General features: G+C 52.1%; 1 protein-coding gene across 8 annotated transcripts in view; it reads left to right on the forward strand.

The window, feature by feature from the left end:
- Positions 1 to 14,657, forward strand: part of APPL2 (adaptor protein, phosphotyrosine interacting with PH domain and leucine zipper 2) — a 50,264-nt gene that overhangs the window by 25,627 nt on the left and 9,980 nt on the right. For all 8 annotated transcript variants that reach the window (XM_026010923.2, XM_072742632.1, XM_072742634.1 and 5 more), the window contains exons 8-14: positions 576 to 722; positions 4,331 to 4,413; positions 8,162 to 8,320; positions 9,602 to 9,790; positions 10,966 to 11,008; positions 11,092 to 11,148; positions 11,244 to 11,332. In XM_026010923.2, coding sequence (XP_025866708.2) covers positions 576 to 722; positions 4,331 to 4,413; positions 8,162 to 8,320; positions 9,602 to 9,790; positions 10,966 to 11,008; positions 11,092 to 11,148; positions 11,244 to 11,332 — 767 coding nt within the window. The remainder of the gene's footprint in view (positions 1 to 575; positions 723 to 4,330; positions 4,414 to 8,161; positions 8,321 to 9,601; positions 9,791 to 10,965; positions 11,009 to 11,091; positions 11,149 to 11,243; positions 11,333 to 14,657) is intronic.

The following is a 14,657-nucleotide window of genomic DNA, read 5'->3' on the forward strand; positions in this document are numbered from 1 at the left end:
TCTCCTAAGTAGACTTCTACCTCCCCTTTCTAGCTTTTCAAACTGGTTTATTAAACACCAACTTGGAACCATTGTAAAATTAGAGTTGCACAATGATTTCAACTCAAGCTTGGTACCTCCTGCTTGTCTGCCTCATACCTATTCAGGTTACCTGAATTTCTTGCCCTGGGTGTTGACTCTGCTTCAACTCATGTTTTTTTGCTACTATAGATGATATTGAACATTTTAATGCACATAACTTATTTCTGTTGCATGATTTCCTTGAGCTAAATTATTTCCTTGGGATACAATATTAATGAGTGAACTAAAATGTTTGTGGCTTTCCATGCATGCCACTCTATTGTTCTCCTAAAGGATCTTCACCCCAGGGCAACCCCACAAGCACAGATATATTGTTATGTTGGTATTTTTAGGTGGGAGTTTTTAAAACTCAAGGTGGAGCCTAGTCTGTGTTTTATTGTATTGGTCATAGAAATGGGTCTCATGAATAAACGCACATTGTTGTAGGATCATGCTCTAACAGAACTGCCATGGTCTTGAGACAGCCTCACGGGTTCCTCCCTTCTCTCCCCCAGGCGAAGACTGAGGTTGTGAAAGAGGTGGCTGCGGCACGGCGGAAGCAGCACCTTTCTTCCCTGCAGTACTACTGTGCCCTCAACGCACTGCAGTACAGAAAGCGTGTAGCCATGATGGAGCCCATGATAGGCTTTGCCCACGGACAGGTAGGCCATGCCCTTCCCCTGAGGGCCGAGCCCTGAGCCAGCTAGGGAGAGCAGCTTGGGCTTCATGCAGAGGTCGTGTTTAGGAGAAACCAAAGCATTGTCAGAGAAAGAAACGTGAACACACCACCACCCTGGAGCCTGCCTTAGATCCAGCACACGGAGAGCCTCCAGGCGTGCTGGCTCATCAGTAGCTGGACTTGTTGGGCTGTAGGTGCTGGTAGTGATGGCCTCAATCCCAGGTCTCCTGTGGGGAGGGGCTGGCATGGCCCTTTTGTCTCTGAGCCAAGTGAGAGCCAGGCCAGGTCTGCCATTCAAAGAAGCAGCTGACTGCTTGGAGCTGGGCTGACAGCCTAGGGCACTGTGTGCGTGGTGAGGGCCACCCTGGGCTGGGCTCTTATCATTGCTGCCATCATGGTCACGGCTGGCTCCTCGGCCTCTGGGGCATGGCAAAATGTTGCCACTGCTTGCTGAAGCCTCTGTCTGGGACATGGGCAGCTTCTCCCCCCAATTAGTATCTCCTGGACATGTGGCTGCCAGGAGTCTCTGGCGGTAGGCTAAGGCCCTGGCCAGGCGGCTCTGCCCCTCTCTCTGGGCCGGGCTTGCCCCTCCCCCACCATGCTCCGGCGTGCCAGAGAGACACCCAGGAATCTTCTTTCAGTTGATAATCTAGGGACAGAAAGGGATGTCAGGAAGAAGAATGTTGAGAAGAAAAAAGTCAGCAACTTTTTAAAATACACACATCTATTATTATTATAATAAGAGCATCTATTATTTTTAAATACGTTTTAAAAATACGAATGTTTCAAAAAACATAGCATCAGTAGCATTCGGGGAAAGGGGAATAAGAGAGGATCCTCAAGGGCAGAGATCCTCCTTCTTAATGTGATTATGACATTGCTGAATGGCGAGGTGACTAAAGTCAGTTTGTGTCTTCAGAGGTGATATTTAAGGAGAGTGCTGTAGTCTGTGTCATCTGCGTAAAGCTGGGGAGAACCAAAGTTAGGCCCATCCAGCCGTGGGCTCCCATCCGCAGCAGACTCCTGACAGCATCCAGCTTCCTTGCTGTGGGCACTAGTGCCCATGCTATGTCCTTGCCCACTCCGCTGCCCACCTCCCTCCTTCTTTAGGTCTGGCTATGCTTTCATTAATGCCCCCGTCACTCTGTCCAGGGAGGATTGACAGCCCTTGCTGGTGGAGTGGTAGTCCTAACTAATTAGAGGCCCAGGGGGCCCTGGACTGAGAGCCTCAGAGAGCTGAGCAGCTGCAGGCTGAGCCGCTAGTGGTTGGGGAGCCTGGTTGGTGAGGGAGGGGCCTCACAAGGTCTAGTACCCTGCTTTACCATAAGGACCACACCGCTTCTCCCAGCCTGCACTTGATAAGTGGAGGCCGCCCCAGGGAGAGGGGGCTCTGCTTCGAGAGCACAGAGTGCCAATGTGCCTGGGGAAATGGAGCAGAGCACACCTTCTCCTTGGGGTGGGAGGCCACAGCGGCAGGTGTCTGACAATGGAGAGTGGCACGTTTCACCTTTAAGTACAAAATACCCAAATTTCAAGACACAAGACCAAATAGTCCCTCCCCTTGCAGACTTTGAATCCTGCCAAAATTATAGCTCATTTGCCTAGACCAGTTGATGTCTAACCACATGAATCTTTTGGATAATTCCAAAGCATTTACTCTCCTTCTGACTCATCAGCCCTTTGAGATTAGCGTTGACTGGGTGTCCACCCTTGTTAGCCGATAGTCATGTGACCACTGTACTTCCTGTGGCTCACGAAAGGCACGTGAATCTGGGTCAGGCTTCTCAGCACCACCCACTTCAGTGCAAGCTGTCCAACTTTATTTCTGCCTTCCCTGGCCCTTGTTAAACAGGTTTGCAATGAAATCATGAATCAGTCATCATGCCTGAAACAAACCAAGGTTTTGTAGCTATGTGCAGGTTTATGAGATCACAGAAATCAACAGTAGTGTCACATTCACTGAGTAGACCTTATGAAAGGTGGCCAAGGTCTCACCCCTCCCTTCCATTCATTCAGATCAGACTGTGGTAGGGATTGCATGAGCCCCTGCCCTAGGAGCTTACAGAATATAAGAGCTAAGACTTGGAATTCAGAGGATAAATTCCAAGGAGTTCAGGGAGGGAAAGGAAAGCCACTGTGAGGCTATGTCCTTAGAAATGCAAAGGCTCATTTAATAGACTTTGATTTTGAGGTTTCAGGGATTCCAAATGGCATTTACTGTTTTGATCTCTGTATGATTAAAAGGTTATGATCTCTGTTATGATTAAAAGGGCCAGAGCAGCTTCTTGCATTATTATACCTCGCATGAGGATAACCGTGATCATCCTGGTTTTATACTATGAAAACCAAGGGTTTGGGGGCACATATGTCCCCAGGATGCCTCCTGTCAGAGCTGCCCTGGTGACACCTGTCAGCCTCATTGGTGCATGTGTTAGAGTTCTGTGCCCACCTTTCAGGGCAGGGGCTGCTTCCAGATCAGACACATGAGCTGGCATAAAGCATGAGAAATACATCCAAGCTGAGTGTTTTCTCCATTTATTCACGACCTGGGCTTGCAGCTGTTCTAGCTCTGTGAATAGCACATAAGATGGAGCAGTTCACACCTAGTATCCAGGTGTTTTAAAGGCGTGGCCATGGAAAGAAATGAAGAGTTGAGCTTTGGAACCAGATGGTTATTGACGTCAGTAGTGCACCAAGGTAGCCCCTATTCCCCAAACCTTTGGGATTTGTGAGGCAACCCAGACTTTCTGGGACGTGAATACCCAGCAGTCACAGGAAGTCAGGACTTCCTTCTATTTGTCCCCCCAAAGTCAGCAATTAAAGTTTTTATTTTCAAAGCCCTCCTGGGGTCCCCCGTCTTGGGCAGAGAGAGCATGCATCCCAGGATGTAGGGGCAGGAAGGGAGCTCACCTGTGTCAAGCGCCTCTTCGGGCCCAGAGCTCCGCTGCATCGTCCACACGCACAGTCCCCTCTGGGTTGACATCAGGGTGAGAAGAGCCTCTTAAGGGTCTGTAGCCCAGTTTCCCCTTCGCAGTGTCTCAACCAGATCATCTGTCCAGCTCGTGTTCCGAGCTGCATATGGCTTGTTGAGCGAGGTCAGCGGTGGCCTTCAGGGTGGGCCTCTCTAAGCACCACCCACTGCGCTACATCCGGTGCTCGCCAGTTTCTTGCTGGTGCTGTGCACGTCATGTGTCACACACCGATGGAGCCCCTGGAGACACAAAGGTGAAAACCTCCTTGTCCCCTAGAAGATTTCTGTCGAGAATTTAGAGGGAAAGAGCTGATGACGAGAATGTCAAAGATAATTGTCAGTAGTGACGACTGATGCACCTGGCCTGGTATGTGCCAAGCAGAGCACTCATGTAATCCCTGGAGTTGATGGCCTTTCAGTAAGAGCTAGGTCTGCAGTGCACTCCGGGCTGCGGGAGGAGCTCCACTGGCATGGGCCCAGCAGAGGCCCATGAAGCCCAGGAGCACATGCACACGATGGGGCCGGCCTCTGGAGCTGCCCTTGTGCTGTCTGCTCACACCGGCTGTGCTCCCTGAGCCCCTTTCCTAGATGACTTTCAGCATCACGATTCTGTCTTTCAGATTAACTTTTTCAAGAAGGGAGCAGAGATGTTTTCCCAAAGTATGAACAACTTTTTATCCTCAGTTGCGAACATGGTTCAGAGGTAAGGCTGCACTCCAGTCTGGTGGGTCTTTGCCTTTCCTGCTGAATCCATCTCTCTGGGAGCAGGGAGGGCCCCAGGAAGCCCCACCTGTGTGAGGTCTGGGCAGCCAGCCCCCTTCTCAGCTGCCGGTATTCGGGAATACTGTTGTTGGAACGTAATGCCTTCTACCGTTCCCACCCATGGGGGCACCGAGGGTGAACAGGTTAGATAGCTAAAGAGAAATTGTCCACAGGGGGACTTAACCATCAAGTCCCAGTCCTGTGCTGAGGGAGGGTCTTGTGTTTGCTGACAGCCAGCCTTCACATCCTGCAAGCCAGGACCCAGCGTAGGATTGCAGTAGATTTGGAAGTGGTCTGGCTTTCCCTTTGGGGCCATGGGGTTCATCGCCAGGAGTGCTGTGACTCTTCAGGAAGCTAGCTGCCAATTTATGCTAGATAAATGAGGCTTTAAGTTGCTTTTTAATTAATCTAACAAGTTGCACTTCAGCCTTGCAAAGGCTTATTTTTTAAAAATGCAGCATCCTGTCTCCAGGCTGTCCTGCCACATTTAGTTGATGCTATGGCTGCTTGGACACCCTTTGCCTCCATTGCCAGTGTCTGCGACAGGAGGCTTGTTTAACTCGCACTGCAGACCTGGTTCTGGGAGCACTCCGTGATTTCTGAAGTAGGAGACAGAGGGAGAGAAGTTGATAAGCAGACAGACAAAATGGAAGTAGGAGTGGAGGATTTTATTGTGTGTGGAAAAATGGAGGAAGGCCACTCACTTTCTTGAGGATGTTGCATTTCAAAATACCTTTTCCAAAAAAAATTATTTTAGAGAGCACAAGTGAGTAAGTGCAGGGAAGGGCAGAGGGAGAGGAGAGAGTAACTTTAGCAGGTTCCACACAGAGCATGGAGCCTGATGCAGGGCTCCATCTCCCAACCCTGAGATCATGACCTGAGCCAAAACCAAGGGTTGGACACTTAGCCGACTGAGCCACTGGGGTCCGTGCATTTCAGAATACCTTACGGTGAACCAGTGGACTCTGTTTAGGTAGACATGTACCTCAAATGCTGAAAAAAGAATAAATCCCAAGAAAATCAGTGCTCAGCATTCATATGAGCATGCAGGAGGGTTGCAGTTTTGAAGGCATCTGTGCCTTCCCAGAAGTCACTGAGCTCTTGTCCCTGGCCACTGGCAGCAGAGGTGTAAACTGGGCTTATGATGAGGCCAGAAAGCACTTTGAAATCCGATTTTAGCTTCCTGCCTTTTAATCTGATTGTTAGCCACCAAATATTAGGAGAGAGGAAGGCAAGGCACCTACTGTCACTTTTCACCTTCTCTCTCCCCCAGCCCTCTCTCACTGCCTCTTTCTTACCCTGCTTCAGCTCCCAGAATTTCCTGGCTTTCTGTGTCCCAGGAGAACCATCTGTGCTTCAAAGTTTTTCATGCACTAGATTTTATTATTTATAGATGGCAGGACATTGGCGCTGGTGTTTCAGATGCTGTGGTGTATCTCCCTGCAAATCTCACAGCCTCTGTCCAGCCCCCAACCCCGGTCATTATCTCTGTGAGCTGGTACAGGTCAGCCCAAGTGCATAGTAGTCACTTCAGCAGTTCCATGTGATAAGCGTGAAACCCTGGCTGTGCCGCCTTCTCTCAAGGGCTGGTCCAGGTCTGTGAGTTGTCCCTCTGCTGCCTAACAAGGCCTAGTTCATTACGAAGGCAACAGCCCCCTGGCAGTGTTCCCAGCTGAACCTGGAAGCACTTGAACCTCCTGGTTCCAATAGCTAAAGCACTCAGATTAACCTTTAGGTTGGTGATTGGATGCATACTGCCACTCCTCTCCAGCCAGGGGGTGGTGCTGCTGCCACACTGCTGTGCCTGTCATCCAGCCCGCCCAGGGCTCCAGGGCACTGCCCTCCTTCCCCTGGAGGTGAGTGCCCTGCTCCTCTGTATCGAGATGTGAGGGGATTCAGAACCCAGCCTAAACCAACACGGTGGCCTTTCCAGTCACCCAAAGAGCCAGATTAGTCCCTAACCCCACAGGGACACATTTCTACCTTTATTCTGGGTTCCTGCTGCTGCTCTAATAGACAGATATTCAGTTAAACTTACTAAAAAAAAATTTTGGAAGAGAACCTATTGAAAGTTACTTTCCTACCCTGCCCTTGGGTTCTGGGAGCCCTGCTCAAGCTGGGTATTGGAAGCGGAGTCTTCAGGGTTTGTGGGCAGCAGGAGGGGCAGTCCCTGACCACTCCCTGGAGTTGTGTGCAGGACATCATGCTGGCACACATGAGTGTTTTTCTGGGAGAGGCAGTCCTAATCTTTCTCTGGGTCTTCAAGGGGGCTTCTCACCCTGGAAAGCTTAAGAACCTAAGTGGTTTTGTATACTCTGGCTCCCTCCTTCCACCTCCTGTCCTGCTTTTTTCTCTCATTCTCCTCTCCCGGTCTTGGCAGTGACACGCAGGTGAGCCAATGAGGCTTGTTCTCAGCTTGCCTGTCTTAAGGCTACCAGAGGGTTGTCCAGCTGTTCTATTCAAATGTCAAAAAAGCCAAAATTAATTTAGATAGACTGTTCGCTTTGAGCTGCATTAAGATATAGGCCAAGTACACTGTGAGTCTCCAAGGGGAGAGCATGGACCGTACAAACTCTTACAAGACTTAAAGAACCCTTTTGAGAGAAAATCCTGAGGAACTCACTTTGAGAAACAGTGGACTGGCTGGCCAGCCAGAGCTCCTTCAGACTGTAATATCTGTAACTCAGTCTTACCTTCTTTAACACCATGGAAGAGTGGAAGTATGCCTCGCTGTCTCACGTGGATGGGCCAGATTGGGCAGATGGTGTTCAGGACTTTTATATCCAAGGCTCACCACTGGGTAGGGTAGCTATCAGGGCATTGCTCTGTGGGAGGAAAGGACAGCTGCTTCTTTGGAGCTAAAGCTTCTAGGTTTTCCACCCCTCAGCGTGCATACACGCCAGAGCCTGGACACTGGCCTCCCACCCTTACTGCGTAGCGTGGGCAGCCCTTGGCTGGCAGCCCCTGCGGTCTTGGGCAGTGGTATGGCTACCAGAAAAGGAAGAACATTGTCTTTGTCATTGTCACTGCACCTTGACTCTACCTTTTGCTCATTTCCTATCTCCAGTGGCTGTTTCCACCTAAGGGAGGTTGGGAGGGTGGGTGGCAGGAATGACTGCTGTCTCCTTTCCAACCCTGAGAATGGGCTGATCAAAGCTTTTTTCCTAAGATTTGCATGAGCTTGGGGTGCCTCAGTGTCTTTAGTCAGTTAAATGTCCACCTCAGTGCCTCAGTCAGTTAAACTGACTCTTGGTTTTGGCTCAGGTGGTGATCTTGGGGTGGTGGGGTGGAGCCCCACACCAGCTCTGGCCCTTGCCCCCCCTCTTACATGCACACGCATTCCTCCCCCCACCACACACACTCTAAAATGGATGAATGACTCTTAAAAAAAAATGCACCAACAGTTCTGAGCCTGGATACCACTTTGTCAGCAGAGAAACTGCAGAAGCTATTTCACTGGGTTCAGGCGTCATCCAGTGGTGTTCCTATGTTCTGATTTATAATAGCAGTCATATAAACAGTTAGCAATGCAGAATCAAGTCCCCACAACCCCCAAGTGTCTGGGGCCTGAGCTCTCTTCACAAGGCAGGAAGCCCTGGGGACGGCTCTGTCATCTGCTTCTGGGTGGTGCTGGGTCGGTGCTAGGCCGACCAGTGAGGAGCAGCTGACCTGACACCTTCTGTCTTAAGCATCCAGGGGGAACTGGAAGCCGAAGCAGAGAAGATGCGGGTGTCCCAGCAAGAACTGCTTTCCGTTGATGAGTCTATTTATGCCCCAGACTTTGATGTGGCTGCCCCCCAGATCAACAGGAACCTCATCCAGAAGGCTGGTTACCTTAATCTGAGAAAGTGAGAATGCCATTGCTTGCTCTTTCTGAAATCAGCTTTCCCTCAGAGTGGCTACAGGGCGTCCGCTCAGTGGAGGGTGGGGGCGGGGCAGGCTGGGGAGTGGTGGGCCACCCCTGGCCTTCGTCACTCTGGGCCTGTGCAGATAGCCCACTCTTAACCAGCATCATCATGGACCGTAGGATTACTGACCCTCCCCACCCTTGGCCCAGGCCCCAGAGGGGTGACTGCTGTGTGGTTGAGGCCTGCTGCTAAAGCCAGAGTCTGTGGGCCAGCAAGCATTCAGGTCATCCCAGTTCACACAGACTGATCACACTGGAACACTCTGGGCACTTTGAACTGAAGGGAGGATGAGCAGGCTTCCTGTGTCCAAGAGCAGGCGGAGGCTTTTGGGTGTGGTGAAGACCTAGGTTCAGTCAGGCCTCCTAGCTGGGCCTCAGTTGCATCACCCACAGAACAGAGCTGCTCATCACACCTTCTAAATAAAGGTGTTACAAGAACATTCCTAGTAGGTCATTCCTAGGAGATAGTAAACACTCAGATGTTAGCTATTACTGGTTTTTGGAAATAATTGTAATTATTGAGGCAGGAAACCTAGTGCCTTGCACATAGTTGCTACTTGATCAGCACTGAATCAAGTAAGTGCTATTTCTCAAATGGAGACTCCACAGAGAGAAATTGCCAGCTGTTTTCTTACCAAGGTGGAACAAGATCATGAGTCAAATCTCTCCTTTAGTTTGTATGGCTAGAGAACCCTACAAGGTTGGTGTTAATTGCCAGTTACTGGATATTCCTCCTCTAAGCAGCCCATAAAACATCCAGTTTGAGCAAAACTCAGTGTGGTAAAGCCCCAGAGGATTCGGGGTGCTGGGAGCCACGGTGGCCCTGGTGACTCTCTCTTGACTGAGAACAGTTGGGCTCTGTGTCTTTGAGAAATGACCACTAGGTTTCCAGTTTCCAGTGGGGATGGACTGATCTGTTTCCAGATCTCGGGAGGAGCCAGTGTCTGGCTGCCAGTGGGTGTGTACGTGCCATCCCACAGCGGAGCTGGCCCTGGGCCAGCATCTCCCGTGTAAGCAGAGCCCATAACTTCCAGGTCACTCAGGCTAAGTGGTACCTCTTCCGCTCCTTTGCATTTGGATTATTTCCAAAGCAGTTTTGCTTTAATGTAAAGAAACATTATTTCTAAAATGCCACTAGTACTCATCGAGAGGCAGCAAGAACTTGAGGTGCTGGGTGCACTCCCCAGTACCAGCAGGCTTTCTAAAACCACAATTCTTACAGTAAAACAGGGCTGGTCACTACCACATGGGAGAGGCTTTACTTCTTCACACAAGGTGGGAACCTCATGTGTCAACCCCGGGGCGCCGTGGCAGGAGGCCTGATCCAGGACCTGGACAACTGCTCCGTGATGGCGGTGGATTGTGAAGACCGGCGATACTGCTTCCAGATCACCACGCCCAACGGAAAATCGTAGGCCACACGGGTGTCCTTGGGAGGAGAGCGAGTATAGTGACTCCACCCACCCCTGCCAAGGGCCTTGTCCCTCCATGCTGGTTGCTCTTTGGGAGGAAGCTTTTCTGTCCTGTTTAAGCAAGCACACGGGCCCCCTGTGGAATCCACTCTGCCTTATTTAAGGGGTCCCGGTGCAGATTTGCCCCATGGCTTTGGAAGAGACATGACCCCTGCGTGGCAGGCAGCTGTGGAAGGAGCTGTTTGTCAGCACAGAGGCTTGGGGAAGGCTGTGGCCGCTCCTGCCTGCCCCGCAGCTGAAACTGGAGATGGGAAACTGGAGGTGGGCTCAGTGATGGCATTGTCCCCAGAGACCCCCGTGAGCTTCCAGGATCCAGCAGAAGTCACCTGGAGTCATTCACAGATCCCACTACAGTGGGGACCCCTCTGAGCAGTAGTTCAAAACTGTGCTCCAAGGGGCCAGAGCCGCCCATCCTTAGGTTGCTGCTGCTGGATTTGCATTTGCTTCCGTGTGGGGTTCTGAGCTGAGATCCTAAGTGGACAGGAGCATGTCCGGACAAGCTGGTGCAAGCCGACCTTTTGCTTAACAGGCAGGGTGGTTTCAGACTTTGTCCTTCTTGGGTGGCAGGAGCAGACCAGGATCCCAGTTGTGGTCCTGTGCAGTCACTTAACTCCTTGGTCTTCTCAGATATAAGACAGGGGTGGGATCTATGCTCCCCACCTCCCACAGATGTGGAGTCCCTGGAAAGGGTTAAGCCCCCACCACAGGTAGGGAAGTGTTACCTGCCTCCCGTTCTGTCTCCCCCCATGGGGAGGGAGGTGTGGAGTGTCTGCTAACCCCTGTGGACATGGTTGGGAGGAGGGACCGGGGGCTCCTGGCAGCTCCAGAGTCTGAGAGCCCACGAGATGTCCACACTTGAGGACCCACAGCCTCCAGCTGGTAGAGCTGAGCCCAGCTGCTCACTTTATAGATGAGAAAGCACAGGCCCAGGGGAAGTACGTGTGTGTCCAGGATCACACGGTGATGGAGCAGCGAGCCAGAACCCCATTTTCTTTCCTTCCTGTCATGCTGCCTCCTGGCCCTTCCCGTGAGGCCACCACTGAGTTCAGTGTCTGTGAATAAGCCTCAGTCACAGGGGTTTGGGAAGCACTGACTTGGATGCACTTTATTTCAGGGGAATAATCCTCCAGGCAGAAAGCAGAAAGGAAAACGAAGAGGTAAAGGTTTTGTGTTTTCACCTGTGTCCTAGTCTAGCGGGTGACTGGGCTCCAGCAGACTCTTTACTGTCCTCTCTCCACAGTGGATATGTGCCATAAACAACATCTCCAGACAGATCTACCTGACCGACAACCCAGAGGTAACTCGTGCCTCCTCCCCTGCACCCCCGGCCTTGCTCAGTGTGAAGGGTGAGCACCCGTCCTGGACTGAGCGGGACCTCCTGTGCGTTTGTAGGCAGTTGCCATCAAGTTGAATCAGACGGCTCTCCAAGCAGTAACTCCCATTACAAGTTTTGGAAAAAAGCATGAAAGTTCGTGCCCCAGGTAACTAAATGCCGTGGGAATGTGGTTCGGGGGTATTTATGAGTGATTTTGTCCTCATAGCCCCCCTAGGGGTGGAGTTCAGGCTGCTGGGGACATGGGGTGTGTGCCCGGTCCCACCACTGGTGAGGGCCAGAGCCGGGAGGGGCAGAGCCGGGAGCCGCAGCCACCTGACCTCAGCGCATCCTGCCTGCTGGACCTCGGCTGCAGTCAAGCAAATACGACTTGCCTCGAGGGTCAGCCGGTCAGGGCTTCTCACATTTTCTGTCAGCAACAACAACGTTCTAGAACCAAAACAAACCTTTTTTAAAAAATAAGGAACAAAGTCACCCTTTCCACATCTGTGTTACAGGTGCTTTCACATGTGTGTTACTTTTGCCTTCTCACGTATATTTTTCATATTTTTACATTTTTTGTTACTGTTCCTTTTTGTCACTATAGACTTTCATGATTTATTATTATTAGCCGTTGACTATTGAAGTGGCATCCTTTTCCTCTGCTATTATCATGTGTAGTGAATATTTTCATGCATCCAGCTTCGCTGCTGTTTTGAATATAGCTATCAGGTTATTCCAAGAATCCCACCTTTTAACTTAATGGCAGTTACCATTTAGTTAACTGATAAAGGGCTGTATTATTGGTCATGCCAAAGGTAAGTTAAAATTAGGACTGTATCTGGTGTCCATTTTCAGCAGCATGGTAGAAATAACCCCATTAAATAAATGTTTCACAGATATTATCTGTGAGTCCAGACAGAAGTCATCAGAAAGCTAAACGTTCACCCCCTTAGCTTAGTCTCAGCGCCGTGCGGCAGGGCGCCAGTGTGCACATGCAGAACCCTGGGTGCGTGGGAAGGAGCCATGGAAGAGGAGGCCAGAGGGTAGCCAGGATTCCTTCATGAGGGGACTGGGTGCTGTGGGGCAGAACTGGCTGTGAGGAGGGGTGGGGAAAGGCTGTCCTGCGGCTCTGCGCATGTAGGACACATTGGATCTGGGGTGTGCAGGGAGAAGGGCAGGGCAGGGACGCCCCACACGACGCAGCTGGAACAACCACAGAACCTGAGGAAAGGTGTTTACAAAGGGGCAAGAGGCAACAGGTCACACCTGAGTGCTGGGTGTAACCCTTCCATTGGCAGTGTGTTCACAAAAGGCAGCTCTAAGCAGGGCCTTGAGTGGAAATGGAAATACTGATCGGGCCAGCCAGCTAGGCTGCCAGCCTTGTCGTGGGTGCACATGCTAGCCTGCTCCCCGGGGGCTGTGGGGGTGGGAGCTGGGCACATGCCAATGGCTCGGCCCTCGGCCTCTGTCTCCCTGACTTTAGGATACAAGAAGATGCAAAACTAGGCCACCGTCCCGGTCCCTTTCCAGTTCGAGCAGCACTCTTTCTAGAGAGCCATGTGTAGTTTACTAGCGTTAGTAATTAAAGGTGTGCTTGGTTTCCTAAAAAACGTGTAGCTTAGATTTAATTATTCAGCAACTGATTTTTCTCCCAGTTTTAGAATCAGTAAATCACACAGAAGAATCCTGCAACAAACAAAACAGACCTCTAGCCAGCCAGCTGAACCAACACAGAGACTGGAAGGGTGTGGGTGCTGGAGGAGGGCTCCTCTGTCCCTGAGGGTCAGCTCGTGAAGAATGAATGTTTGGATGCCACTGAGGCAGGGAGAGCTGAGAAGCTATTCTTGGGAACAAAGTGCCACTCAATTCTAAGCGAGCACCGTGTGGGCCTCTGCTGTTCTGCAGCCCGGGGCCTCCAGGACTTGTGCATTATCTGGCTCCTAAAGTATCATTTATTTGTGGAGTAGCTGCTCTGGGCCCAGGCGCTGGGCTAGGTCACAGAGTCTTGTTGGTAAAGACAGGCAGAAGGTAAATAAATATTTTGTGAAAATGGAGAAAAGTGCTCTGGTTTTAAAGACGAAGGCGCTGGCACAGAGAGGCCTGCCTGCAGAGATAGTATGTAGCCGGAGGTGAAAGATGAGCAGTAGCAGAGCCGGATTCCTGCGTCTCCGATAGCCGGTACGGAGGCTAGAAGCCGAGAGAGCAGAGCGTGCTTGAAGAACCGAAAAAGGAGGCCAGGATGGCTAGTGTGGGCACAGGGGGATGGGAGCCAGGTGAGGTTGGGGAGGGAAGGAGGCAGGAATGGATCACGAAGGAACTTGGGGAGTCAGGAACTTGGAGAGTTGTCGAGGGGAAGAGAGGTAGGTGTGTGTGTGTCCAGACAGGGATGATCCACGGTACGTTGTCTGAGGGCAGCTGTGGCTACGATGGACGACAGCACACAGAGCTGGGCAAGCAGGGGTCCAGTCAGGGTCTCTGCACAGGAGATGAGACTTATTTGGGGACTTGTTTTGGAGGCACAATGTGTAGGACTTGTGATCAGTGAGTTGTGAGTGGAAGGGACACATGAGATGACGACCGTCATCTGATTGAGCACCTACATGGATGGTGGCATATTGAGAGAGGAAAGGAGTTGCTCATGGGGACCAAGAGTCCCTTCACTTCTGGATGTAACATTGCGGAGCCCGTGATGCATCCCAGTTGTCAAGCGGTCAACCCATGATTCAGGTCTGGAGCCCTGAGGGAGTCCCAGGGCTGGGGATGTGGACACCGGCTGTGGTGGTAGACGAGGCCATCTAGGGAGGGCCTCGGGTAGAAGCCTCAAGAATTCCAGCGTCTGGAGTGGAGGGAAGAACCTGCTAAAGCCACCGCGAAACAAGAAGGACAGTGGTGTGAGGAGGAACCAAGAAAGAGGAGCTTCAAGGAGGAGAGCTCCACTGTGAGCCGCTTTGATGTGGGACCTTGATCGCAAAGCGTGTCTGCCAGAGTGGTGGCCGGAGGTCACAGTGATGCTCCGCTCACTCGTGTGAGCAGTCGTCCGTGGCCGCCGTGCCCTCGACTGGCAGTGCGGGCCTCGGCTGCTGGGTCGCCGCCGCGGCGTGCTCTTCCCCCGTCCCCTGCCTCTACTCGGGGCTCCCCACCTACGAACCTAACCCCCGGAGGAGACCGGGTGGCGTCCTGCTGTTGGGGTGGGAGGCGGCGAGGCTTCCGTGGCGGGCCTGGCTCGGCGCGCGGTCGGGGGGCCCTGGGCTCCCCCGCGGCTCCCGAGACCGCACTCCCCTTCCGGTGACGGCGGGGGTGAGGCGGAGGGGTCTCCTTGGGGTCTCCTTGGGGTCTCCTTGGGGTCTCCTTGCGGGCTCCCGCCGTGCAGCGTGTCCATCCGCGGCCGCCGGCCACTCCCCGGCGGGGCCGTGTCAGTCATTCCGTGCAGCGTATCCCCCAGTGACACCCGAGGTGAGCCAGGTGCCCGGAGCCTCGTGCCGGGTGACCTA

The sequence above is a fragment of the Vulpes vulpes genome, chromosome 16 (genome assembly GCF_048418805.1).
Source record: "Vulpes vulpes isolate BD-2025 chromosome 16, VulVul3, whole genome shotgun sequence".
Taxonomy (NCBI): Eukaryota; Metazoa; Chordata; class Mammalia; order Carnivora; family Canidae; genus Vulpes; species Vulpes vulpes.